The 25,019-nt window shown below is 55.2% G+C and overlaps 1 protein-coding gene across 3 annotated transcripts; it reads left to right on the top strand.

Annotated features, from left to right (window-relative positions):
* The first annotated feature begins 3,324 nt into the window (after window positions 1–3,324).
* Window positions 3,325–24,870, top strand: SLC12A4 (solute carrier family 12 member 4). 3 transcript variants are annotated; one of them, XM_032424127.1, is made up of 24 exons: window positions 3,407–3,522; window positions 8,154–8,248; window positions 9,666–9,797; window positions 13,706–13,852; window positions 13,938–13,992; window positions 15,947–16,077; window positions 17,314–17,555; window positions 17,708–17,922; window positions 18,459–18,623; window positions 18,709–18,807; window positions 19,024–19,081; window positions 19,450–19,624; window positions 20,059–20,177; window positions 21,600–21,698; window positions 21,890–22,009; window positions 22,214–22,318; window positions 22,563–22,731; window positions 23,021–23,216; window positions 23,333–23,502; window positions 23,593–23,724; window positions 23,802–23,909; window positions 24,109–24,296; window positions 24,417–24,550; window positions 24,730–24,870. In XM_032424127.1, the coding sequence occupies exons 1-24, from the start codon at window positions 3,408–3,410 to the stop codon at window positions 24,819–24,821; spliced, it is 3,261 nt and encodes a 1,086-aa protein (XP_032280018.1). In that variant the 5' UTR covers window position 3,407; the 3' UTR covers window positions 24,822–24,870. The 3 variants fall into 3 exon arrangements, with proteins under 3 accessions (XP_032280020.1, XP_032280018.1, XP_032280019.1); XM_032424128.1 differs by lacking the exon at window positions 3,407–3,522 and adding an exon at window positions 4,377–4,871 and having other exon boundaries at window positions 24,730–24,821; XM_032424129.1 differs by lacking the exon at window positions 8,154–8,248 and having other exon boundaries at window positions 3,325–3,522; window positions 24,730–24,830.
* The last annotated feature ends 149 nt before the right edge of the window (window positions 24,871–25,019 follow it).

The raw sequence follows: 25,019 nt of genomic DNA, 5'->3' as shown, positions 1-25,019 counted from the left end.
CCAATCTGCTTTCTATCTCTATGGATTTACCTATTCTGGATATTTCTTACAAATGGAATCATACAATATTTGACCTTCTGTGTCTGGCTTCCTACATTTAGTGTGTTTTCAAGGCTTGTTCATGTTGTACCTTCCCCCTATTTTTATTTTACTCTTTTTTGGGGAATCCTATTGTGTAGATATTAGGACTTCTGTTTCCATCCTCCATCTCTTTTTTGTTTTCCTTTTCATTGTTTTTTCATTCTTCTTTTGGGAGGACTGCTTAATTTGGTCTTTCCAGTTTACTAATTCATTCTCAACTATAGCTTTCTGCTACCAGATCACCTATTGTGTTCTTTGTTTCAAATATTATTGTGGTAAGTTTTTTTTTTTCTTTTAGAGAGAGAGAGAGAGGGAGAGAGCAGAGTGGCAGGCAAGGGAGAAGCAGGCTCCCCACTGAGCAAGGAGCCCGATGTGGGGCTCAATCCCAGGACCCTGGGATCATGACCTGAGCTGAAGGCAGCCGCTTAACCGACTGAGCCACCCAGGTGCCCCTGCGGTAACTTTAATACATGGTCCCATATTCCTTTGATACTTCTTCCATCCAGAGATGGATTCAGTGTCTCCTCACTCTCTCTTGACTCTGGGCTTGGTTATTGCTTGAGCAGTAAAATACAGCAGATGGGGCACCCGACTGAGCATCTGCCTTCGGCTCAGGTCATGATCCTGGGGTCCTGGGATCAAGCCCCACATGGGGCTCCCTGCTCAGCGGGAAGCCTGCTTCCCCCTCTCCCTCTGCCACTCTCCCTGCTTGTGCTCTCTCACTCTCTGTCAAATAAATCAATGAAATCTTAAAAAAATATTATTCAAAAAACAAAAAAATAAAATAAAATACAGCAGAAATGATGCTGTTCCTGTTTCTAGGCCCAGGCCTAGAGAAACTGTCAGCTTCTACTCCCTGCTTCTGGGGATGCTCACTCATGGACTGCAGCCACTGCGCGATCAGGAAACCAGGCCGCCCATGGAGAAGTACTCATGCAGAGAACCCAATCCCCTGATCCACAGCCCCACTGAGCTCTCAGCCTACAGCCAGTACTAACTTGTTAGCCATATGAGTGAGTCATCTTGGAAAGGGATCCTCTGGCCCCAGCTGATGTCATATAGAGTAGAGACGAGCTTCACTCAACTAGCAGAGCTCTGAGCAAATGTTTTTGTTGATTGTTGTTTTAAGCCATTATTGTTTCGGGGTAATTTATTATGTAGCAATAGACCACAGAACAATTATATTTTTCATATCTTATATTTCTGCCTGTGCTTTTTTTTTTATATTTTCTTGTTTCATATTGCTAATATTCTCCCTTATCTTTTATAATGCTTATTAGGCTAATTTGGAATGTTTGTTCCATGTGTTTGAAGAATTTTCCTGATAGATGTTTTCTTTTGAAATGTCTGTGTTCCTCAAATGTCTTTTTCTTTTTGCCTGCGAGTACCCTGATGGTACAGGCTACTTGGACAGTCAGTGGTATGGGGGAAGTTGTATCCTAGCCACAGAGTCCCTCAGAGTCCAAGGTTGTCCGTTGGGGTGCAGTGGCCTATCTCCTCACACAGAACATGACCCCACCCCTGGGGAGAGACTGCATGCAGGGGTGTACAGGAACCTTTGCAGAGCATTAGGGAAGACAGGAAAGAGGGGGCACCTGTTCATTCTTTATTCAAAAGATGTGTTGGGGCGAGGGACTGAGAATACCAAGGTGGCAAGACCAAAAGGGTACTGTCCTTGTGAAGTCCACAGTCTAGTGGGCATGAAAAACGTTAATCAAAGATTCCCACCAACACGTCTCCCTGCAGAGGGTACTGTGAAGGGAAAGTGCCTAAGAAGAACCCAATCCAGAGGAGGGTGAGGTGGGGTGGACGGATGTGAGTCTGAGAAGTCTTCTGGGGAGGAGGTGGTACTCCAGGGTGAGACCTCCCCTAATACCAAGGAGTTTGGTTAGTCAGAGTGAGGGCAGAGGGTAGAAAGGCATTCTGTCAGAGCGAACAGCAGGTAATGTGCAGTAAGGCTCTGAGTTTGGGGAAGTGAGAGGCCAGAAGACTGAGGCTGGGGAGGTTGGAGGGTCCAGATGGAGCAGGGCCTTGTGGGCCAAGAGAAGAGCATGGGCTTTCTCTTCAGAAGAGGTGGCTCTACCATGAGCAGTGGGAGAGAACAGGGAGTCCATTTGGAAGGCTGCTACTGTGGACAGCTGAAGGTGGTGTGAAGGACGGGAGGTCAAGTCGACAGGCTCTGGCCGGATGACTGTGGGGTAAGAGCCAGAGTGGTGGTCACCTTGGAGGTCCTCCTGCAGGACCCAGGGACTCTGATTCCTCATTCCATCCCAGAGCTGAGGCCAGGAGGAGGCAGCAGTCAGAGAGATACCACTAATTCTTCACTAATGTTCTAAAGTTCTCTGAGCCATAAAAGAGAGGGAGAAAAAGGAGACAGACAAGTCAGATGAGCTCTGGGGTTTTCTGATAGAGAAATAACTGAAAGGATAGCCTAGAAAGATAAAGATGTTAAAGTAAAGCCAATATGGATAAGTTATCTGAAGCAGTGGAGTAGAAAGTGAAAGAAAAAAGTTAAGAGCAAATAAGTAAACGACTTGGTAAAGGAACCCCCAGGTGGTGAAACAGTAAAAGAGAAAATTAAGATAAAAGAACTTGACTAAAGAACCCAATGTAGTGTCCCAAAGGGACCAACGGGGTGGCCGAGGGGGATGGGTACCCTTCCCGCCAGGGAGGCAGCAACTTTTGGAAGGGGCATGAAATCTCCAGCCTCCTCCAACAGGGAGAAACTGCAGTGAGGGGCGCGGAGTAGGGACGGCATCTTCGCGGGGTTCGGTTTACAGAGACATGGAAGAAAAGTGGGAGACAGAGATGATGGGAATGGGGTGGGGATACCCAGGAATGGCGGGAGGCTCTGGGTAGGACTGAGATGGCCTGTGCGCTCCTGCTCCGATCCTGCCTACTCTTTCCCGTCCTGAGTAACAGAACTGTCTCTGGGCGCCTGCTAGGCACAAAGCGCAGAGCCAGTGCACCCCGCGCCCCATCTCGTGGAGCGCATTTCCCCGTTTTATAAGTATCGCATCTGAGGCTCAGAGAGGGCGGTCCCTCAACCAAGGTCACACAGGAATCGGGCTCTCCGCAGGGCGTGGAGCCGCTAGTAGCACTGCCTGGCTGGGGGGAGGTTGGCGGGGGGTTCACTTCACCTAGGCCCCCCTCGGGGAGGAGCTGGCCCGAGCCCCTCCTGCTCCCCCGCCCCCGAGGGGCGGCCCGGGGGGCGGGCGGAGGAAGTGAGCACAGCGGGGAGGAATGCGAGCGGGCGGGGCGCGGCGGCCCGGGGCGGCGGGGACAGCCGGGGCCGGCAGCCGGGGCGGCGGGGCCGAGCGCGGGCGATGCCTCACTTCACCGTGGTGCCGGTGGACGGGCCGAGGCGCGGCGACTATGACAACCTCGAGGGTCTCAGTTGGGTGGACTACGGGGAGCGCGCGGAGCGGGAGGACTCAGACGGTGAGGGCGCTCCCGGTGGGGGCCTTGGCGCGGGGGGTGGGGGGTGGGGGGGTGGGCAGGGGAGCGGGCCACGCTTGGCCGGCGCTCGCATAGACACCCGAACCATGCGAGCACACGTCGATGCGGGCCCAACTTTTCTTAGTCTGCGCCGCTGCCACCTCCCTCGCTCCGGGCGCGCAGACACTATTTTCCTGGGCCCCCGGCGCCCGCGGCTGGGCCGCCCTCCCCACCCCAGCTCCTCCCTTGCGGGCCGCAGGCGGGAGCTGCAGACGTGGCCGACGAAGGAGGCCAGGCCGGCGGGGCCGCCCAGATCGAGAATAGCGCCGAGCACCCGTCTCTGGCCCTCCCCGCCTGGGAGCACAGCCGCATCCCGGACCCCAGTCCCAACACCTTCTGTGAACCTCTCCTAGCCTACTCTCGTCTCGCCTACCCATTTGCGCTTCAGCGACTCTGCCCCTGAGACTACCCTCTCTCCTCTCCCCCCACCCCCCAGCTGCGTGTAGCCAGGAAAGAAGGTTGTGCCTGCCTGAGGGGGTCTCTGGGTAACTGCCTGTGAGTGCACTCCAGCTGATTCCACCTTAGAGCTGTAGGTACAGTGGGCATCTGTGGAGCGCTCCACAGAAGCAGGCTTGTCTAGGCGCTTCACATGAATTAACTCGTTTAATCCTCCCAGTTTCGCCCATGGGATAGGTCCTGTTATTCATGCTGAGGAAGGAGTGAACTGAGTGGAGCAGTTATTAAATTTGCCCCAGGGGATTCAAAGCCAGGCTTGGTAACTCCAGCACCCTAACCTTCAACCTAGGTGTTAGAACTGGGCCTGAAGGTGGTCCCTCCTCCCTTCTCCCAGGTTCCTGCCTCTCCCAACCCCTTTCTCCATCTCCCACCCCAGGGGAGGGGTGGGGAGCTGTCCTTGCTAGGACTCTCTTAGAAAACATGTCTGTACAAATATCAGCATATGTGTGCTTGTGCAAGTGTCAAGTTGTATCACACCTGACTGCTGTGTGTGAAGATGCCACAGGACAGTGGTGTGGGCTGCTAGCCATCAGTGGTCAGCAAGAGCCAGTGTCCCCTGACTCCCTGTTAGCCCGGGGAGGCTCTTTTACAGAGGCTAGGCGGGGCTGCATCCCCAGGATCCACCTGGACCAGTGGGCAAGCAGAGCTGAGCCTAGCCTCTGGCCCCGCCTTGGCCTCTCAGGGTGACTGGAGGGACCTGGAGCCACATTGGCTGAGTCCTGCCAGGTCCCTCCAAGCTGAGACAGCTCCTCCCACTACCCCCCCCCCTTCTCCTCTTGCTCCTTTTCAGCCAGAACTTGGCTGTGTCTGCAGTATGGGGGACGCTCTGCGCCCTGGTGAGTGATTATGATCCTTCTTGGTGGGGACTGCAAAGGGTGAGGGAGCACAAAAACAGCCTCAGGTCCATCTCATGGGGCCACTCCAGCCTGGTACCTGAATCTCTCAAGGCCCATACTTATGCTCCAAGGGGTATAGATGGGCCTCTCATCCAGCCCAATATGGCCTGTGGGCAGGGGGTAGGAAGGTTCTAGAAGGGTACCCCTGGCAGATGCCTGTGAGCACAGGGATGAGGACTCTCACCTGTTTCCCCACTTGTAGCTGGTGTGTTCATAGCTGCTAGCAAGAACACACAGATATGTGTACCTCACACGTAGTCCCCAGGATTACGCCATGCTCTGGTTCACTGGGGGTCTCAGGTTGGTATCTGAGTAGCTCTGGCCTGGCAGGCATGTCCAGACCTGCCCTGGAATTTTTGGAATAGCTGAGGGCAGTACAGACATCCAGGCACTGCTTAGGTCTCCCCACCTCCTCACAGTTCCACGACAGCTGTCCTTAAACGAGTCTTTGGGGAAATCCAGGGAATGACTGCTGGGTGTCTGGTACCAGACTGTTCCTTTTCTGATGCATCTGGGTTGTTGGAAGAGTGGGTGTTACTATCTCTACTTCATAGAAGAGGAAACTAAAGCAGCACAGAGAGGGTAAGCAGGTTGCCCTGGGTCACAGAGAAGGAGGGTCTGGAATTCAAGCTGGGCTGCCAGCCATCTGAGCACCAAGAACCTTGGGTATGTGCACCCTGGGCTAACTGCAAACCCCAGCCACTCTCTAGTTAAAGGCTTCTACTGCATCCTGAGGTGCATCCCAGGATGAACCAGGGCCCAGAAGAGTAGGAGTAGGAAACCTGCAGCTTAGCTCCCACCTGATTCTGGTGGATCCTGGGACCCAGATTTGGCCCCTCTCACTGGGTGCCCTTGTCTCTGAATCTCTCTGAGCCTCACTTTCCTTGTTACTAAAAGGGAATAAATGATATCTACTGGAGTGCTGCTAACTAAAGGCAACCCTTGGATGGGCTCTCAGCCACTCTGGAGTCATGGCCAAAGGGACAAGGATTGGGTGGGTTTTGGAGGACTATTCACAGGCATTTGGCGGGGAGGGGGGGGGAACGGCTGCTATGTGCTCAACTCTGCATTTTCTGGATACCAGTGCAGTCTCCTCACAGAGACAGGCAACAATGGTGGGACAGGCTGCAGTGCATGAGCTTAGCACAATTTATAATTTATTTCTAGCCTACTTCCACAAAAGAGTCAGAAGAGATAAATGCAACAAAAGTGTCTCCCCAAAGCACTGTCACAGTCAGAAAGATCATAACCATAAAGAGGAAGAGGGTAAGGACTCTGAGATGAGACCGATGGTGACTGTATCTAAGGAGTAAATTTAGCTTGGAGATTCCTGGCAGCCAAGGCAGGAAGGGAAATAAGATGAGCTCTACAGTTGCCATTTTCTGACAAAATGAAGCATCTGACTTATTCGGGAGAGACACTTTTTTTTTGGTCACAAAACCCAAGAGTACTTTTCTGAAGCTTCTCACTGAAGGGCCGTTAATGTAACGAGCAGTGTTACTGGGTTTTCTGATTTTTCTTATAGCTTCTTATCCTGATCCTGAACAAGTATCAAGGGTACAGCAAATGTCATAGGGTGTCTGAGGAGCTAAATGACCCCATGAAGCTTTAATATGACTCAGTGGTCTGGCTTGACCTCTTGCTTGCTGTCTTTGTCCACTGTGCTGTTGGCATTGATCTGTACACAATTGTGTAGCTCACAGGACTGAGCTGCTTGGCTCCCTTGGCTCACTTAGCTAGTCCAGGTTCCTAGATGAGGTGATATATCCCTTTCACATGCTGTGGGAATGAAGAGCTGACTTTGCCCCCAAAATTTTCATCAACACACTTTACCTGTCAGTCTCTGGGCAATGAGGAATCCACAGTGCGGCACCTACTGAGTGTTGTTGGCTCAGGGAAGCAAGTTAAATCTTACACCGATGGCAAGAGAATGTATCAGATGGAGGATGCATCATTCAGCATTCTTAGCTGCAAACAAGAGAAATGAATTGTGGGTTATTTAACCAGAGAGGGTTGGCAGATATCTCTCACAAAATCAGGCTTGGCCAGTGCATGGCTGGAATACTCCACTAGTCCGGGTCGGTGATGACAATTCTGTTGCCACGTTTTTGCCATCCAACACCAAATGGCTTTTGTGAACCAAGATGACAGCTTTCCATTTGCTATGAGGCCTCCAGCCACTCCTGCAGCTGCCATACTGTCTAGAGGGGGACAAAAGCACTTAATGACTAGAAAAGGAGTACCTGGGTGTCCTCTCCCTGCTCGATGGAAAACTGGGAATGTAACCCACAGAGACTGACAAAGGATAAAGTTTGGGAAACGGGAGTATTTGAATGCTGAGAAACCAGAAAAAGCAGCTGAGCTTTGAGTCGAGGCAGGCCTATTAAACAAGGCGCATCTGACTCCTTTACGCGAGGTTTACTTGGAGCGGAGACACTCACCAGCCCGGAGGGTAGGTAGGGGTAGCCTGGTATGGGCCTCGCACCTAATCTGGGACAAGCTGCTGGAAGCTGAGGCAGGGAGACCAACAGGGCTCCCGCCAGTAGTCCCTGCTCAGTCCACCACCCACCTGGCCCGGGTCTCTCGTAGGGCTTTCTCAGGCGTTCCTACGTGGCTCCTTGCACCACTTCCGCCCTCTGAACAGCCCTTCTTGCCCCTCCTCCCAGCATGCCCCGGGCTGCCCTCCAGGCGGCCCCCGCGCAGTGCGTGGTGGGATAGCGAGCAGGGGGCCAGCTGGCCATGGCCGCAGAAGGCCCCCTGTGTGGCTTCATATATCTGGAGGGCAGCGCCCAGTCGGCCCCTGAGGACGCTGAGCCCTTGGTGCCCAGCACGCTGGGTATTGCAGATGGCCCTGGAAAATGGGAGTCGGGGGTGCGGGGCTGGGATGGTCTGAGGGCCGGCCAGGAGTTGGCCACGCCCCTCCCGTCAGGCCCCGCCCCTCAGCGTTAACACGTGGTGGAGCCAGTGTGTCTGGGGCCTTCACACAGGTGCCCTGGAGGAAGTGATGCGCTGGCTTTTGGTCATTGGTCACTCTGCTAATTCTGGCTCTTCATGGAGACTGGCAGAGTATGATGGGGAAACTGAGGCCCAGCCTGGTACACTGGCCCCTAAAGTGCTACACAGAGATGTGTTTCGTGGGCTGGCTTGTTGGGCTGGGGTGCAGGCAGGCTGGGGGTTCGGGAGGCAGCCCCTGACTGGGATTTTGTCCCTCTCTCTCCATAGGACATGGCAACCACAGAGAGAGCAGCCCTTTCCTTTGTTCCTTGGAGGCTTCCAGAGGAAGTGACTACTACGACAGGAACCTGGCACTATTTGAGGTAGCTGAGGAGCCATTCGGGGCCACAGGTGTGGCAGGCAGGTGGGAGTGGGGGGCAGGGGCCCTTCAGGACTCAAGCTTTAGCTAAGCAGGCAGTCTGGACGGTTGTGTCACCCATGTTTCAGCTCCTCCTTCAGTCTGTTTCCCTTGGCCCTTTGAACTGAAACTGCTTTCCCAGAGGCCACTCACAACCCCACACCACCCACTTCAGGGGTATGTACTTTTGATTTCCATGTAGCCTCCCAGCCAGGTGACCACTTGTCAGGATTTCTCACCTCGGGATTTCCTTTTTTCCCTTTACTCGTAGGACTTTTCATTCTTCCCTCTCCTGTGAACTTTTCCTTGTCCTCCCTGGTTGGCTCTTCTAACTCTGTCCTCATGTTTACAGTCTTGGTCCTTCTTACTGGATCTACTTTCTCTCTCCACATCTGCAGCCTTAGTGGGCACCTCTCTGCAAACATTCCCAATATCGTGCCCCTGAACTTGAATTTTATCCTTTTCAGACTCAAGCTCAGAAGTTGGATCTGGATTTAAGGCATGGTTTAGGCCTCTTAACGCTGACCCACACGTTCAGCTGTCCCTTGGAATATCATGGGCTCCTCCGTCTCCACATGCCCCAAAAGACCTGCATCTTCACTTCTCACTTCAAACCAGTTTCTCCTTGTGTGTAGGGTCAGAAGGGAGATGACAGACAGGGAAAGACTAAATGGGCAAGGGGCAGGTAGAGGGATGGTGCTGGGAAGGGTGCAGGAACAGGGAAGGCCTAGACTCAGGCGGGGGTTGGGGAGCCTGAGCTCTGGGAGGCCTCCTGACCTGGAAAAATGGCATGTTTCTGCAGCAAAGGCTTTGACCTGGCTCCACCTGAAGATGGGTAGGGGGCCAGGATCCTACCTTGGGGATTGAGGTGTGTTACAAAGCCGGGCCTGGGGAGAAGACCATCTGAGAGGCTCAGGGTCTGGGCAAATAAGAGAGACTTAACTTGTTCCAGACATCCTCTTTCGACTTCCTTGGTTCTCTGAGAGGACTTTTTTGGTGGGAGAGTTGAGGGCAGAGGTGAGTCCCAGAAGTAGCCGGGCAGAACAGGCAGGATGAAGTGTGCCATTCGCTTGTCTGCCAGCTGTGCCCTGCCCTGCCCTCACCCCTGAGGCAGGTCGTTTTCGCAAATGGGCTGGTAGCGATTGTAGCCAAGATAAGGCAGAGAGAAGCAGTCACCGGGCTGGGCCTTTGAGTGGCGTGTGCTGGGGTGTGGTGCCCACACCTGCCCGGTAGGCTGGCTTGGGCTGCCCCACGCAAGAGTGGGCTCAGGCCCAGGCCTGCCTGAGGGCTTGGCAAGGGGCCAGAGCAGGCGGCTGGCTACACATAAGTAGCCTGGCACCATCCAGGCCCATTGCCAGATTGCCCTGTGGCTCTGTTTACAGGAAGAGCTGGACATCCGCCCAAAGGTATCGTCTCTTCTGGGCAAGCTCGTCAGCTATACCAACCTCACACAGGGCGCCAAGGAACATGAGGAAGCTGAGAGTGGGGAAGGCACCCGCCGGAGAGCCGCCAAGGTGAGCTGGTCAGGGGCAGTAGGGGGGCCATTCCTAGGAGGACAGACTCAGCACCATGGAATTGGCAATTGTGAGCATCCCAGGGGATGTGGGTACCATGTATGGTGAGCATGGATCATCGATGGGCACTGAGTGCGTTGGGCTCAAGAAAGCTTCAAGCGAGGGGCTGAGGAGGAGCCTCTGAAGGGGGCAGAGGACTAGAAGGGGCAGAGGGCCAAGAAGACCCTCAGAAACGATAGTGAGAGTGACGGCTGCCTTTTCCCTGCCCTCTCTGTGTGCCAGGCATCGTGCTAGGCACTGGGCTTGGGTTCTCCCACGCCGTCTTCCCAACAAAGCTGTGAAACAGGCCCTACTTCCATCCTCATTTTACGGACAAGGAAACTAAGTGTCAGAGGCATGAAGTAACTCGCCTAAGGCCACTCAGCTAGACAAGATGAGTGCGTACACTAGAAGACAGATTTGTGGATTCACTGTGGGATATATGATGTAGAGGTCCAGAACACTGGCATTCCATCAGGATGGATAAGGGTGTTACCTTGGGAATCAGGAACCTGGTTGTCCACGGGGGCTATGTAACCCAATGACCAAAACCTGCTCCTCACAGTGTTGCTTCCACTGGCAGACCTCTCCAACAGCCCCTGGGTTCCTCAAATGCCAAGGTTCGGGGATGATTGGAACATAACACTGCCTCTTGGAGCGTCCCTGTTCCTCTCCTAGCCCCATTCCTGGTCGCTATCCAGGCCTCTGGCCCTCTAGCTGTCCTCTCTCATCAGGATGAGTTTACACATCCTTGCTCAGCTCCCCTATAGGATGGGGCTCAAGTTTAACTGAAGGTTGGGTTTTTTTTCTACATTTTCAGTTTGGAGGCAAGGAGCCCTGCCTCTCCACCTACTGACTCCCTGAGGTTTGGGAAACAGCTGTGATTTATTTATTTATTTATATATAACGATTTTATTTATTTGACAGCGAGAGAGGGAACACAAGCAGGGGGAGTGGGAGAAGGAGAAGCAGGCTTCCCGTGGAGCAGGGAGCCTGATGCGGGGCTGGATCCCAGGACCCCGGGATCATGACCTGAGCAGACGCTTAACGACTGAGCCACCCAGGTGCCCCAACAGCTGTGATTTAAAAGGAGCTTGAGGGCTGCCTGGGAGGCTCAGTCAGTTAACTGTCTGACTCTTGATTTCAGCTCGGGTCATGATCTCAGGGTCGTGGGATCGAGCCGAGCGTCAGGCTCCGCCCTTGGCATGGAGTCCGCTTCTCCCTCTACTCCTCCCCCCCACTCTTGTGCGCATGTGCATGCTATCTCTCTCTCTCTCTCTCTCTCTCTCTCTCAAATAAATAAATAAGATCTTTAAAAATAAATAAATAAAAGGAGCTTGGGTCTGGCACTAGCTGTAGTGTTCTTGCTGGAGGTCAGCACAGACAGAAGTTCCTGGTTGGGATAGACTGAGGACCCAGCCTCAGACCTGCTCGTGAAATTTGGGCCTTGCTGGGGTGGCCCAAGGAGAGGGTACACTGGGCTGTTGTGCACCCCTCACCTTGCTCCTCCAGGAAGCAAACCAGCCCCTGCTTCAGAGAGGGCAGCTAAGATCTTGAGGTCACACAGACCTGACCCCCACTCTATCCTGCTGGCTGTGATTTTGATTTTGCTGGCATTTTCTGGACCACACATGGCAGAGAAGCCCGAGTGTCTGTGGCTATCCCTATTCAGCCCTGCAGGAGGGTGTCAGCCTCTGAGAGTGTTGCTTGCAATGGGTGGTAGGATCCTTGATGAGAGCTTCCTCCCTGCTCCTTCAGGCCAAATCTGGGGAGCTGGTGGCTGGAAGTAAAAAGGTCCCTGACAAAGACTAGTGCACATCTCAACAAGAGTGTCAGAAGGAAGTCTGGGTTGGTGAAGGGTCATGGTCTCTTAGCCTGTGAGGAGCCTTGTCAGGATGCTGGGATCCAGCCTCGGCTTACCTGCCCAGCTCACTTGGCCCTCGGGTTAGGACATTAAGAGGATGGCAGAGTATCTCAGTTTCAGTGGCTTTTCCATGGAGGAAGAAGAAGGCTGCTCCAGTCCGCAGGAATCTAGGGAGCTGGAACTACTGAGCTCTGATCCTTATCCAGGACGGGTCTGAGCAGGGCCCTCAGGAAAGGAGGCTTAAAGCGGGAAGGGTGGGCCTCCAACCAGACCTAAGGCAGCCTCTCCATGGCAGCTGCCCCGGCTCTGGCCTGATGACCTTTGGAGGCTGCCAGAGGTTATTTGGGGATGCAGTAAGCATTTCCGGCCCTGCCCTTTCTCACACTGCCCTTTCCCCACAGTGACTCAGCTTAGAATGGACGTGGGGCTGGGAGCTGCCACTATCCAGTGAGTGGTCCAGGGCCTCTGTGAAGGGCTCAGAGCCCAGATGAGGTGTGTTTGTCACCTACGGTTTGAGGGACCATTTGTTCTTACTCCGGCCTTTCCAGGCCCTTCTGAGGTCCTTTTAGGCTGCACGCAGATCCTGCCCCAGACCTGGACCCTTCAGTAGAGTTCCTGTGGCCACATGGTTCTCTCTCCCACCCCAGCTCCAGGGCAGCAGGCTTTGCTGGGGCTCTGGTGGAAGCTCTTAGGGCCCTGCTACCCTAGGCTGCACTCATAAGGTACCTTTCAAGAAGGTGCTAGCCTTGCTTCTTGTTTCAGCCTCTGTCCTGGCCTCCTGGATGACCCCTACTCTGCCCTTAGATATTTGAGAAATCCTGTCTGGATTTGCCCACTGGATCTTCCTCACCTGTCCTTCAGCTTGAGTTTCTATTGTCTATGCAGGATTTTCCCAGCAGGTTATCCCAGAGGCCTTCCAAGGCACCACTCACTGGGCTCAGGAACACCTTTTGGGTATCTGCAGGGCCTACTAGAGATAGAAAAGTGAGCAAACTGAGTATACCCCAGTATAGTCATGAGATATTTGAGTGAACAGTTACCATGTATATCAGATGCATTAAGGGGATGCAAGAGGAAGTACCAACTCAAGGCAACCTAAGGCAACCCAGGAGAATGTCCTGGAAGAGGCAACCGTTAAGCCCCCTGAAGTTTTAACTGAAGAGTTTGCCAGGCAATGAGACAGGGCTGACCCTTCCAGGCAGAGTCCAGCACATGTCCTAGTTCAGAGGCTGTGAGGGACCAATGTCATCTGGGGCTAAAGCTGTCAGAGAAGGTGATGGGGCTCACCTGGTGGCCCAAACCAGGGCATCTGGCCCAAACTGGATTACAGGATGGACACTGCAGAGGGTTTTCAGCACAGATGATGAGATTGGGCTTGGTGTTCAGAGACCCGCTCTGGCAGCAGAGTGGGCTGGAGCATGGAGAAGTCGACAGGCACGGGGGGCACTGTCCAGGTGCCACAGCTGTGGTGCCCCAAGGTCAAGGGACTAAGGCTGAGGGAGGGCAGGCTGATCTCAGGGCAGCTTGAGAGCAGACTGGGCAGGACTTGACATCCACTGGGACTGGAGGTGGGGGTTGGAGAGAGGGAGTCCCAGGGACAATTTCTTGGACTCTGACATGGGTGACATGGGGCCTGCTGGGTGAGAAGGTGGGCATCCAAGACAGATCTTGATTTGTTTCTAGAAGTTTAACAGAAGAGAGGAAGGGAAGGGGGCCATACCTTGAGAGGGAGGTGAGGCTCAAAAGCTCACATGTGGGGTTTTCAAAAGAATCAGGTTTTATGCCTTTCCAGTCCCAAACTGTCTTCATATGGAAGTCAGCATAGATATCCTAACTGTCACCCCACTCCCCGTGCTCCCCAGGACTACACTCGGGATTCCAGCCTATCCTCTGATAGAATACCCCGGGGATAAGGAGTCTTCTGAGTGACCAGGGGCTGGCCTTCCATGGTGCATCTGGGCCCCTTTGATGTTCTGTGCTCCCCTCCTCCCTTCCTGTTCCATAGGCACCCAGCATGGGCACCCTCATGGGGGTGTACCTGCCCTGCCTGCAAAATATCTTCGGGGTTATCCTGTTCTTGCGGCTGACCTGGATGGTGGGCACGGCCGGTGTGCTGCAGGCCCTCCTCATCGTGCTCATCTGCTGCTGCTGTGTGAGTATCCTCGCTGGGGTGGGGGCCATAGGCACCCCGCAGAGCCCACCCAGCTGAGCTGCTCACCTAGGCCTCCTTCCCACAGACCCTGCTGACGGCCATCTCCATGAGCGCCATCGCCACCAATGGTGTGGTTCCAGGTGGGTAAGCGCCACCCCAGGCCTGATGGGAGGAAGGGGTCCAGAATCAACCTTGATGTGCCCGGGGACCCTCATTACCAAGCCCATGCCCTCCTTCCCCCCAAGCAGTTGTCTGATGAGGTCTTAATAGCTGACTCTGTGACAGTACCAACACTTAGGAGCACCCTCGCTTGACAGAATTTGAGACTGCTGTTATGTTTTGTGTCCTGATTGTTTAGTCTAAAAGTAATTTTTTAAAAAAGGGTACTGGGGCTGACAAGATAATCAGACACACCGGGTGGCCCACACCAAGGAGTCTAGACACCATGGATTATAGGATAGACAATATAGAGGGTTTTCATTTTCAGCAGGGATGATGAGATTGGACTTAGTTCTCAGAGACCCTGTTTATTTATTTATTCAACCATTTTTTTTTTTAATTTATTTATTTGACAGAGAGCACAAGTAGGCAGAGCGGCAGGCAGAGGGAAAGGGAGAAGTGGGCTCCCATGCGGGGCTCGATCCCAGGAGCCTGGGATCATGACCTGAGCCGAAGGCAGCCGCTTAACCGACTGAGCCACGCAGGCGCCCCTATTCAACCATTTTTTATATTGATGCAGATTTCTGGATATGTATTTTATTCTTTGGATCATAATCCAGTGCTATCATTATTTATTTTGTTGCTCAAACTGTTCCACTTTGGCTGTTTAGCTATTCAGGTTGGCTTCTGTGTCTCAATTTTTTTTTCTTTTTAAATAACAGCTTTATTAGTATTAGTATAAAAGTAAGAGGAGAAAAGTGTAATATATGATTACTGTAAGAAGGTTTGAAAGTGAAGAAAAATATAGAAAGGAAAATTTAAAGTACCCATAATCCCAGGGGCGCCTGGGTGGCTCATTCGTTAAGTGTCTGCCTTCGGCTCAGGTCATGATTCCAGGTCCTGGGATCGAGCCCTGCATCAGGCTCCCTGCTCAGCGGGAAGCCTGCTTCTCCCTCTCCCACTCCCACTGCTTGTATTCCTTCTCTCGCTGTGTCTCTCTCTGTCAAATAAATAAATAAAAATCTTTTAAAAATAAATAAATAAATAAATAAAAATAAAGTACCCATAATCCCACCATCCCGAGTTAGAAACAGTTTATTTGGTTAGAAACAGGATCAATAGGATATTACCTAATTTATGTGATTATTCCACCCTGGGGTTCTGGTTCTTCACTGTTGTAAACGTTGTCATGAACAGCTTTGCACACAGATCTCTCTCTGTTCAGGCCCTTGACAGCTCCCTTAAGAGAGGATCCTAGAGGTAGGATTACAACATGGAAGGGATTAACTTTTTAAAAGTCTTTGGAGTCCTATTCCCAGATTTTTCACCAGAGACGTTTTATTAGGAGCAGACTGAACAAGCAACGTGGGGTCACTCTTGTCCCCCTGCACCCTCACCAGCCCTGGGGCCCAGTGTTGACTCTGTCAATCTTGCCAGGGGTGTTAGACCCTGATAGAAGCACAGTCTCAAGGCAGGAGGGTTAGCCTGGTGGCCGGCCCTGTGCTGGGCCCTGGAGACAAAAAAAACTGGACAGCACAGCCCTTGCCTTGATCCGGAGGGGTCCGACTAACAGACACAGCCCTTGGGAGGGGTGAGGCATGCTGAGATAGGACACACCCAGCTAGAGGAGGTAGTGGGGACTGGCCTGAGTGCAAGGGGTTGGGGGACAGTGGGCCACTTGAGCACTGCTGTGGATCAGAGCTGCCCTAGCAAAGCAGGCATTTCACTGGCCCGTGCTGGGTGTTGGAGTCAGATGGGAAGGGGGTTCAGTCCCAGCCCAGCCACTTAGTAACTGTGCAGCCTTGCACAAGCCTCCTAACCCTCTGCTCATCTGTGAATGGGAAAAACATTCCCCGTCACCCTGGGTGGTTGTGAGGGGTTGTCCTGGGGGAAACCCCCTTGCAGAAAACCCAGCCTTGACTTTCTCTGTTGTAGCTGGGGGCTCCTATTTCATGATTTCCCGCTCGCTGGGGCCAGAATTTGGAGGCGCTGTGGGTCTGTGCTTCTACCTGGGAACAACATTTGCAGCAGCCATGTACATCCTCGGTGCCATTGAGATCTTGCTGGTGAGTCAGGCTAAGCCCTGGCCAGTTCCAGTCTTGTCCAAATAGTCCCTTTCCCCTAGGCCAGGCTGCTCATGCTCCCTTCACCTCTGGCCACGGTCTGGGGCTTATAATGTGGAAGGCCTTCTCAAGGGAGAAAGATCTTTGCTCACTCCAGTCTCCCCTTCAACCCCTTGCCAGTTTGGGCCAGGCAGGGAAGGGGCCTGGCTACCTTCACCTTGACCCGGAGCGTTCCATCTACTTGGGCACCATTTCAGCCGTAGCGGGTGGTCTGTCAACTGTTGCATTTAACTTAGTGATCTTGGTGATCACACAGAGCCTACCTCCTGGGCTTATGTAGGCTTTGGCCAAGTCTGTCTCCCCCCAGGGCTCTGTACCAAGGCCCTTCAGATCAATGTTATCCTTGCCCCTGAAAGGGTGAACAACCACCGGACCTTTGCCCCCTCCATGAGCCCCATGTGTGCTCTGACTTAGCCTCCCCCTCCCCACTGAATTGCCCCAGCTGGTAGAGCAGAGATGGAGGGGTGGTGGGGAGCACAGGGTAACAAGTGCCCACCCCTCAGACAATAGATGTTAGAGGAACTGCCTGGCTATCCCCACCTCCAGGTCTTTTGCCTGTAGTAGGGCTCTGCTCCTGGATCTTCTGGGGTGGGGGAGAGGGGTTGTTTTTTGTTTTCCATCTCCCACATTCCTACATTTATTATTTGGATTTCTTCTGTAAGGAAAATGTGTCCTCTTCCCCCTTTATTTATTTAACCGTGTTTTTCTATCAGCATGGACTCCTGGATATTTATTCTTTGGCTCATAATCCAGTACTATCATTATTTATTTGTTCGCTGTTTAGCTATTCAGGTTGACTCCTCTGTCTGAATTATATCATTCACACACCATACAATTCTCTACCCATTTTAAGTATACAAGTTAATGGTTTTTAGTATATTCACAGAGGTATGCAACCATCACCACAATCAATTTCAGAACATTTTCATCCCCCCAAGAAGAAATCCCATTCTTGTTGGTAGTCATTCCCCATTCACCTCCAGCCCTAGGCAACCATTAATTTGCTTTCTCTCTTTAATCAGATTTACCCATTCTGGATATTTCATATAAACAGAATCATACAATATATGGTCTTTTGTGACTGTCTTTTTCTGAATATTCTTTTAAAAAGAAAATCAAACTTACAGAAATCACTTTCCAAAAAGGAAGCTCGACCTTTCTTTATCTGTCTTGTTTCAGACCTACATTGCCCCGCCAGCTGCCATTTTTTACCCAACAGGCGCTCACGATACATCGAGTGCTACCTTGAACAATATGCGGGTGTATGGGACCATTTTTCTGACCTTCATGACCCTGGTGGTGTTTGTTGGTGTCAAGTATGTGAACAAATTTGCCTCACTCTTCCTGGCCTGTGTGATCATCTCCATCCTGTCCATCTATGCCGGGGGCATCAAGTCAATTTTTGACCCTCCTGTGTTTCCGTAAGTCACCTGGGAATACATCCACGCATTGCGCTGACATCCCTCCCAAGTAGATGGCCTTTAAGTCCCAGAGACTGCAGGATGGGAACACACTGGGCCCTCCAGCTGAGCAGGTACTGATGCTTCTGCTTCCCCCCCCCACCCCCCCACAGAGTGTGCATGCTGGGCAACAGGACCCTGTCCCGGGACCAGTTTGACATCTGTGCCAAGACAACCATGATGAACAATGAGACAGTGGCCACGCAGCTATGGAACCTCTTCTGCCACAGCCCCAACCTTACCGCTGACTCCTGTGACCCCTACTTCCTGGTCAACAATGTGACCGAGATCCCTGGCATCCCCGGTGCAGCTGCTGGTGTGCTCCAGGGTGCGTTCTCCCTCCCGTCCTCCTGCTTCTGACGCACGGGCTGAGCAGGCGGCGGGGAGCGAGTGTGGAAGGGGACTGGAGCACAGAGCTGTCCTTGTGTGGCCAGCTCGGGAATGGGGGGCAGATCTGGCTGCCTTCCCGGCCCAGCAGTGTCCTCTCAGTCTCGTTCCTGGCAGCTAGGTTTTGGGTGAACAGAGCCTGTTTGGCCGGTATCCCAGGCATGCAGCAGCCCCCAGAAAGTTCTGGCAACCCCTCTCTCCCCAGCCACCCGCCTCTGACCCTGCCTGGGATTGTTCTCCTAGGAGCCATAAAAGGCCTCTGTGTAGGAGGCAGGCAGTGGCGAGGCTGTGGTCAATGGTGGTTCAGCCACCTTTGCCTGTCAGACTTCTGTCAAGACAGCTCCTTCCCTGTGGCCGACGCTGCCCCCCCATCCCGAACCCCTAGAGCCTCCTACATCTGCAGCCTCTGGCTGGGCTGCCCCACGCCGCCCCTGGGAAGTAAGCAGGGTTGCGGTGCTGACGCTGCTGCCCCCACAGAAAACTTGTGGAGCACCTACCTGGAGAAGGGTGAGGTCGTGGAGAAGCACAGGCTGCCTTCCACAGATGCCCTCGGCCTGAAGGAGAGCCTGCCCCTGTACGTGGTGGCTGACATCGCCACATCCTTCACCGTGCTGGTTGGCATCTTCTTTCCCTCCGTAACAGGTGGGTACCTCTCGCCCGTGCCCCCCTCCCCCGGCCCTGCCCTCGCTCCCGGGGAGCCCCTGAGGGTGTCTTGTTGTTTTTGGAGGCATTATGGCTGGCTCAAACCGCTCCGGGGACCTCCGTGATGCCCAGAAGTCCATCCCTGTGGGGACCATTCTGGCCATTGTTACAACCTCCCTTGTGTGTATCCTTTCCCAGGCCGCGGGCGGGAGGCCCTGGTCTGCGCAGGCGCACACACACCACACACGCGTGGACGCATGCGTACCTCACTCTTCACGTGCACGCGCTCGAGGGGCTGTCCCAGCTGTCTGCCGGGGCAGGGGGCGCGTGGGTTGTGTGTGGGGGCCGAGTGGGGGCAGCAGTGGCAGCCGAGGCCTAGCTTTCCTTGACGCGGCCGCAGACTTCAGCAGTGTGGTTCTCTTTGGCGCCTGCATCGAGGGTGTGGTACTCCGGGACAAGTGAGTGAGCTGGGCCCCTCCCTGTGGCAGGGGGCTCAGCTTTGGCCCGCCCTGACACCAGCTCCCCTCGTACACGTGGTCCCACACATGTCCTCAGCCTGCTGGTTGCCAATGGTGGTCTGTGCCACCAGGTGAGTCCGGCCCCAACAGGACTTTTTCTTCTGAGAGGATGGTGGCATCAGGACCAGGGCTGGGCTGAGGGAAAGGATAGGGGCTGAGGAACTAGTCTTCTTTGCTGAGGGGCCAAGGCTCTGCCCACCATAGCCATCCTTCCTGACTGCTGACATCTCTCACTCTGGGCAGCTCCCCCCCTCCCCAGGGTTTGGGGGCTCCTTGCATGGAGCATGGCCTGAGCCTGGCCCCTGCAGGTACGGCGATGGCGTCAGCAGGAACCTGGTGGTGGGCACATTGGCCTGGCCTTCGCCCTGGGTCATCGTCATCGGCTCCTTCTTCTCAACGTGTGGTGCCGGCCTGCAAAGCCTCACTGGGGCACCGCGCCTGTTACAGGCCATCGCCAAGGACAACATCATTCCCTTCCTCAGGGTGAGCCTCTCTGCGCTCCCCCACAGCCTGGGTGCGGCTGGCCTCTCACACTGGCGGGGGTAGAGAGATAGGGGATATAGATGCATTGCATCTTGCTGGGGCCTATAGTGGCCCCGGGGCCGTGTAGCCATCCGTGGGAAGCTGCTGAGCGCTGCCGCAGCCCTGCCCTGCCCTGCTCTGCTGTTGGCAGAGCTACTTGGGCCCAGAATCCTCGTGGCCTTTCTATGGCTCATCTACAGCAGAGAGGCCTGGAGAGATGGGAGGGCAGAGAAACTTGTGGTGCCTATCGGGGCAGCTGTGGATGTGACCTAAGCCCCAGAGAAGGGACTTGGGGATGATGGAGGCCAGGCTGTGGCTTGTGGCCCAAGGTGTGGCATGGGGATGATGGGACCAGCGTCTTCCCTTGCTGACCCCACTGACTCTGATGCATGCAGGTATTTGGCCATGGAAAGGCAAATGGTGAACCAACGTGGGCACTCCTCCTGACGGCACTCATTGCTGAGCTGGGCATCCTCATCGCCTCCCTTGACATGGTGGCCCCCATTCTATCCATGTGAGCTGGAGGCTGGGGCAGGGGAATGGTCTTGGGAAGGGTTCCTGTACCCTCAGCACCCCTCATCCCGGGGCCCCAGCACCTTCCTGTGCCCCTGTCCGGTGTTGAGGGTCCAGCTGGGAGCCGGGTAAGGCTGTGTGGGGAGAAGTGTGCATGGCAGAACTCAGCCTACCTTGGTATGGAGGTGGTACAGGAGTGAGCCTGGCACTTATGCGGGGTTTTGCAGAGACCAGCAGGTCCCAGACTCCTCTGTGGGAGATCCCAGAGCAGGCAGCGCAGAGTGCCTTGATGAAACCACCACTGCCCCGCCCATCTGTTTTCAAAGTTGTTTGCTTTTAAAGTCCTGGAGTCAGCTGGGCATTTGAGTCCCCCAGTGCCCCGTGCGAGTTGGTCAGCATGTGGCAATTTCCGGGGGTCCCTGAGGCAGAGCTCCCATGGTTACCATGTTCCCCTCTGCCAGTGCTACTCCGTTTCTCCTCACATCTCGTTCCACTCCCTCGTGCTTGTTCGGCTATCACAGGACTACCCCTCACTGCCCCACTCGGCCTTTGGCCTCACAGGTCCTCCCTTCCCCCTGAAGCAGCCCCCCAGCCACAGCCAGGCCTGCCAGAATCGTGCTCTCTCACTCCCCCAGCTCACCTCCGCCTACCTCCTCCACTACTGCCCAGCTCCACACGTGCGTAACTGCACACCTGAAGCTGTTCTTGCCACCTTCATCGGGTGGTGAGCCCTCTCTGCCCAAGCCCAAAGGCTGTAGCTCAGCCTTTATTGGGTGCTTCTTCCCCGCGGCCCCAGTGGGACTGACCACTTCTCCCTCCTGGGGCTTTCTGCCTGCTGGCATGCCTTTTCTAGTAAGCTGTGCTGCCTTCTTCTCTGCCCTTCCTTTCCTGCCAGCTGAAGGTGGAGGTTGGTGCCCCCTCTCCTCAGCCCTGTGCCCCTCAGCTGGAGGGCTGGTGCGGCAGGCTTCCATGTGCTGGTCTCCCACACCCACCAGAGTCCCTCACGTGTCCCTAATCCAGGGCATGCATAATGGCCCTTTCAAGTTCCTTCGAGGTTCTCTCCACATTCACAGCAGCCCTTCATCCAACTGGTCACCTGGCCAGAGGCCTGAATATTGTCTAGCCATCTCCTGACACTGAGAGCTCCTCGGCACCATCCTCTGCCACTGTTCCTCCCGCCTGCAGCCCCCTTCCCACCTCATCTGCCTGCAGACGCTTGCCCGTCCTCTAGGAGCTGGCTCTGTGGACACCCCTACAGTAGGCCCATCTGCCTTAGGCTGTGTGGCTGAGGAGACCTGACCACACAGGGCGGGGCCGCGACACTCCCAGTTCCGAGTCCAGGCCCAGCCTGAGGAAGGGCGGGTACGTCGGGCAGCTGGCTGCCAAGGAGGCCGCTCTGTACCAGCCATTCCCTGTGCTGCAGGTTCTTTCTCATGTGTTACCTGTTCGTGAACCTGGCCTGTGCTGTGCAGACGCTCCTGAGGACACCCAACTGGCGGCCCCGGTTCAAGTACTATCACTGGTAAGCGCCATCTGGACCCGAGCCAAGTCCTCTGACACAAGAATTTTGGGGGAAGCCAAGAGCTCCCCCCCAGGATGGGGTTTGAGTTTCCTGGGTAGCGTTGCTATTGGTGAGAGATTGGGGTGTTGGAGGCTTGGCTTGGGACCCTACTGATCTTTCCCTGATTCTGGCCCTTCCCCACTCTGGCCCAGGGCGCTGTCCTTCCTGGGTATGAGCCTCTGCCTGGCCCTTATGTTTGTCTCCTCCTGGTACTATGCCCTGGTCGCCATGCTCATTGCGGGCATGATCTACAAGTACATCGAATACCAAGGGTGAGTGAGGGGCTGCCACCTGGTCGGGGCAGGTGGGGTGGTCTGTATGCCGGGTTTGGGGGAGCTGAGCCATCTATTACTAGCCACCATGGGTGCGGGGCTGGGGGTCTGTGACTCGGGCTGGCTGCCGGCCATCTCACATGCACACGGACAGAATCCCACGGGAGGGACCAGAGGCTCACCAGCTCGTGGTGGCCTCCGCAGGGCTGAAAAGGAGTGGGGTGACGGGATCCGGGGCCTGTCCCTGAGTGCTGCCCGCTATGCACTGCTGCGGCTAGAGGAGGGGCCTCCTCACACCAAGAACTGGCGGTGAGTTCACACCCAGGCTGGCAGGAGCCACTCTAGGTTCTCGGGGGGAGCTGTGAGGGTGGAAGGTCAGGAGGTGCTGGCCCTCCCTCCCGAGTCCATGATCCCTGTCCCGGGGCTGTCAGGGCTGCCCCTAGATTCTTGCTCCTCAAACCTATGGGGGCCTGTGAACTATGAAAGGAGGAAGAAGAGGGGCTCTCTGGAAACCTGTGGCCCAGGTCTCAGGCTCTCCATCTGGGCCCTGCAGGCCTCAGCTGCTCGTGCTGCTGAAGCTGGACGAGGACCTTCATGTGAAGTACCCACGGCTCCTCACTTTCGCCTCCCAGCTGAAGGCCGGCAAGGGCCTGACCATCGTCGGTTCTGTCATCCAGGGCAGCTTCTTGGAGAGCTATGGCGAGGCCCAGGCTGCCGAGCAGGTGCCTGCTCTAGGGGGCGGGGTGCTGAGCCAGACTAGAGGTGTCTGGGCTGCAGCTGACTCCTAGGAGAAGGGGACTAATCCTGGCCAGCCAGGTGGACAGCATCGCTGCCCCCTAAGAGCTGGAGCAAGGGGGTATGGCTGTCCCACCTGGAAAACATGGCCTCTGGGTGGGCAGCTTACCTCCTTCTCCTCCCCAACCCTCACCCCCACGTCATTCTGTGCGGAGGGAGCCCAGCAGAGGGAACACTAACGGCCTTTGTCTTCTGACCCTTGTGTGTTCCCTACAGACAATCAAGAACATGATGGAGATTGAGAAGGTGAAGGGCTTCTGCCAGGTGGTGGTAGCCAGCAAGGTGCGAGAGGGGCTGGCCCACCTCATCCAGTCTTGCGGCCTGGGCGGCATGAGGCATAACTCTGTGGTGCTGGGCTGGCCCTATGGCTGGCGACAGAGCGAGGACCCACGGGCCTGGAAGACCTTTATTGGTGCGTGACGGGACAGGTCCTGGGCTGGGCCATGTGGCTGGACCCTGTGGGGATCAAGTCAGGGTGGAGGCCGGAGGGCCACAGGCTGGCACTCAGTAGTGGCCCCTCTCCCCCAGACACTGTGCGCTGCACCACGGCGGCCCACCTGGCCCTGCTTGTGCCCAAGAACATCGCCTTCTACCCCAGCAACCATGAGCGCTACGTGGAGGGCCACATTGACGTTTGGTGGATCGTGCACGACGGGGGCATGCTCATGCTTCTGCCCTTCCTGCTGCGCCAGCACAAGGTGGGCCAGGCGGGTGGACCCAGGCAGGCAGGGCTGGGCCCTGGGAGGGCTGGAATGTGACTCAGCCACCTACCTGCTCCTGTGCCCCAGGTGTGGAGGAAGTGCCGGATGCGCATCTTCACCGTGGCCCAGATGGACGACAACAGCATCCAGATGAAGAAGGATCTGGCCGTCTTCCTGTACCACCTGCGCCTTGAGGCAGAGGTGGAGGTGGTAGAGATGGTGAGTCACCTGCCCCCGTGGCCCTGTGGATAGCCTGCTGCATGTAGCCCATTCTTCGTGCTCCACTCTCTCCCCAGCATAACAGCGATATCTCCGCGTACACCTATGAGCGGACACTGATGATGGAACAGCGCTCCCAGATGCTGCGGCAGATGAGGCTGACGAAGACGGAGCGGGAGCGAGAAGTCAGTGGCTTTCTCATTTCAGGCAGGGGCGGGTGGCAGGTCAGGCTTTGGAGACACCATCACTTTGGGGAATCAGAATGGCGCACCCCACCTAGCCTCACCCAAGTCAGTACCCATTTCCCGGAGGCCAAGTGATTGTGTTGGGCCATCCAGGTCCCCCCTTTCCCGTGGCACTGAGGCCACCTCTGATTTTCCTCAGGCCCAGCTGGTCAAGGACCGACACTCAGCCCTGCGGCTGGAGAGCCTGTACTCCGACGAGGAAGACGAGTCTGCCGCTGGGGCTGACAAAATCCAGATGACATGGACACGGGACAAGTACATGGCGGCAGAGCCCTGGGACCCCAGCCACACCCCTGACAATTTCCGGGAGCTGGTGCATATTAAGCCGTGAGTGCAGCAAAAACAGACCCCACCACACGGGGGTCTGGGAGTGGAGGTGGGCTGGGGGCAGACAGGGTCTTCGGGTGGGCCAGGGGTGGGGCCTGTGATCAGCTGCATTACCTGTAGGGACCAGTCCAATGTGCGGCGCATGCACACCGCTGTGAAGCTCAACGAAGTCATCGTCACGCGCTCCCACGATGCCCGCCTGGTTCTACTGAACATGCCTGGCCCCCCCAAGAACAGCGAAGGTGATGAGAACTGTATCCTTTGGTGGAAAGGCTGGCAGTGGGGAGGTGGACAACGCATGGGGTCAGGCCAGGAGCTCTTCTCCCTAGATGCCCCCGGGGGGTGCTAGGTTACCCCAGCTCTGATTAATAGGCCAAACTTCCCTGGGTGCCCCTTGGTCCTGGTGCTGCCTCCTTGACCTGACGCCCTGCAGACATGGAGTTCCTGGAGGTGCTGACCGAGGGCCTCGAACGTGTGCTGTTGGTGCGTGGCGGTGGCCGTGAAGTGATCACCATCTACTCCTGAGCCGGATATACACCTGTGGCTTGGAGTGGAGGTGTCCAGGGTAACAGCCTTCTCCCAGCACCCACCCGACAGCCCTGCTTTGCCCGGCCCTGTCCTGGACCCAGCTTTGCTAGGTCTCCTTAGAAGACCAGGCCTGGGCTGGTAATGGCAATGGATCCGAGGTTCTGCAGGACCCTGAGAGGTCTGGGGACTTCCCCA

Source organism: Phoca vitulina, unplaced genomic scaffold, assembly GCF_004348235.1.
Source record: "Phoca vitulina isolate PV1807 unplaced genomic scaffold, GSC_HSeal_1.0 scaffold30, whole genome shotgun sequence".
NCBI classification, from domain to species: Eukaryota; Metazoa; Chordata; class Mammalia; order Carnivora; family Phocidae; genus Phoca; species Phoca vitulina.
Note: the sequence above shows the minus strand (reverse complement) of the source record. Positions and strands in the feature narration are given on the sequence as shown.

Excerpts from the sequence above, each read along its gene's own strand:
- SLC12A4 (XM_032424127.1), top strand. The coding sequence starts at position 3,408 with ATGCCTCACTTCACCGTGGTGCCGGTGGACGGGCCGAGGCGCGGCGAC. Across the intron at positions 18,808-19,023 it reads TGTTACAACCTCCCTTGTGT|ACTTCAGCAGTGTGGTTCTC; the intron begins GTATCCTTTCCC and ends ACGCGGCCGCAG. Across the intron at positions 23,503-23,592 it reads TCCTGCTGCGCCAGCACAAG|GTGTGGAGGAAGTGCCGGAT; the intron begins GTGGGCCAGGCG and ends CCTGTGCCCCAG.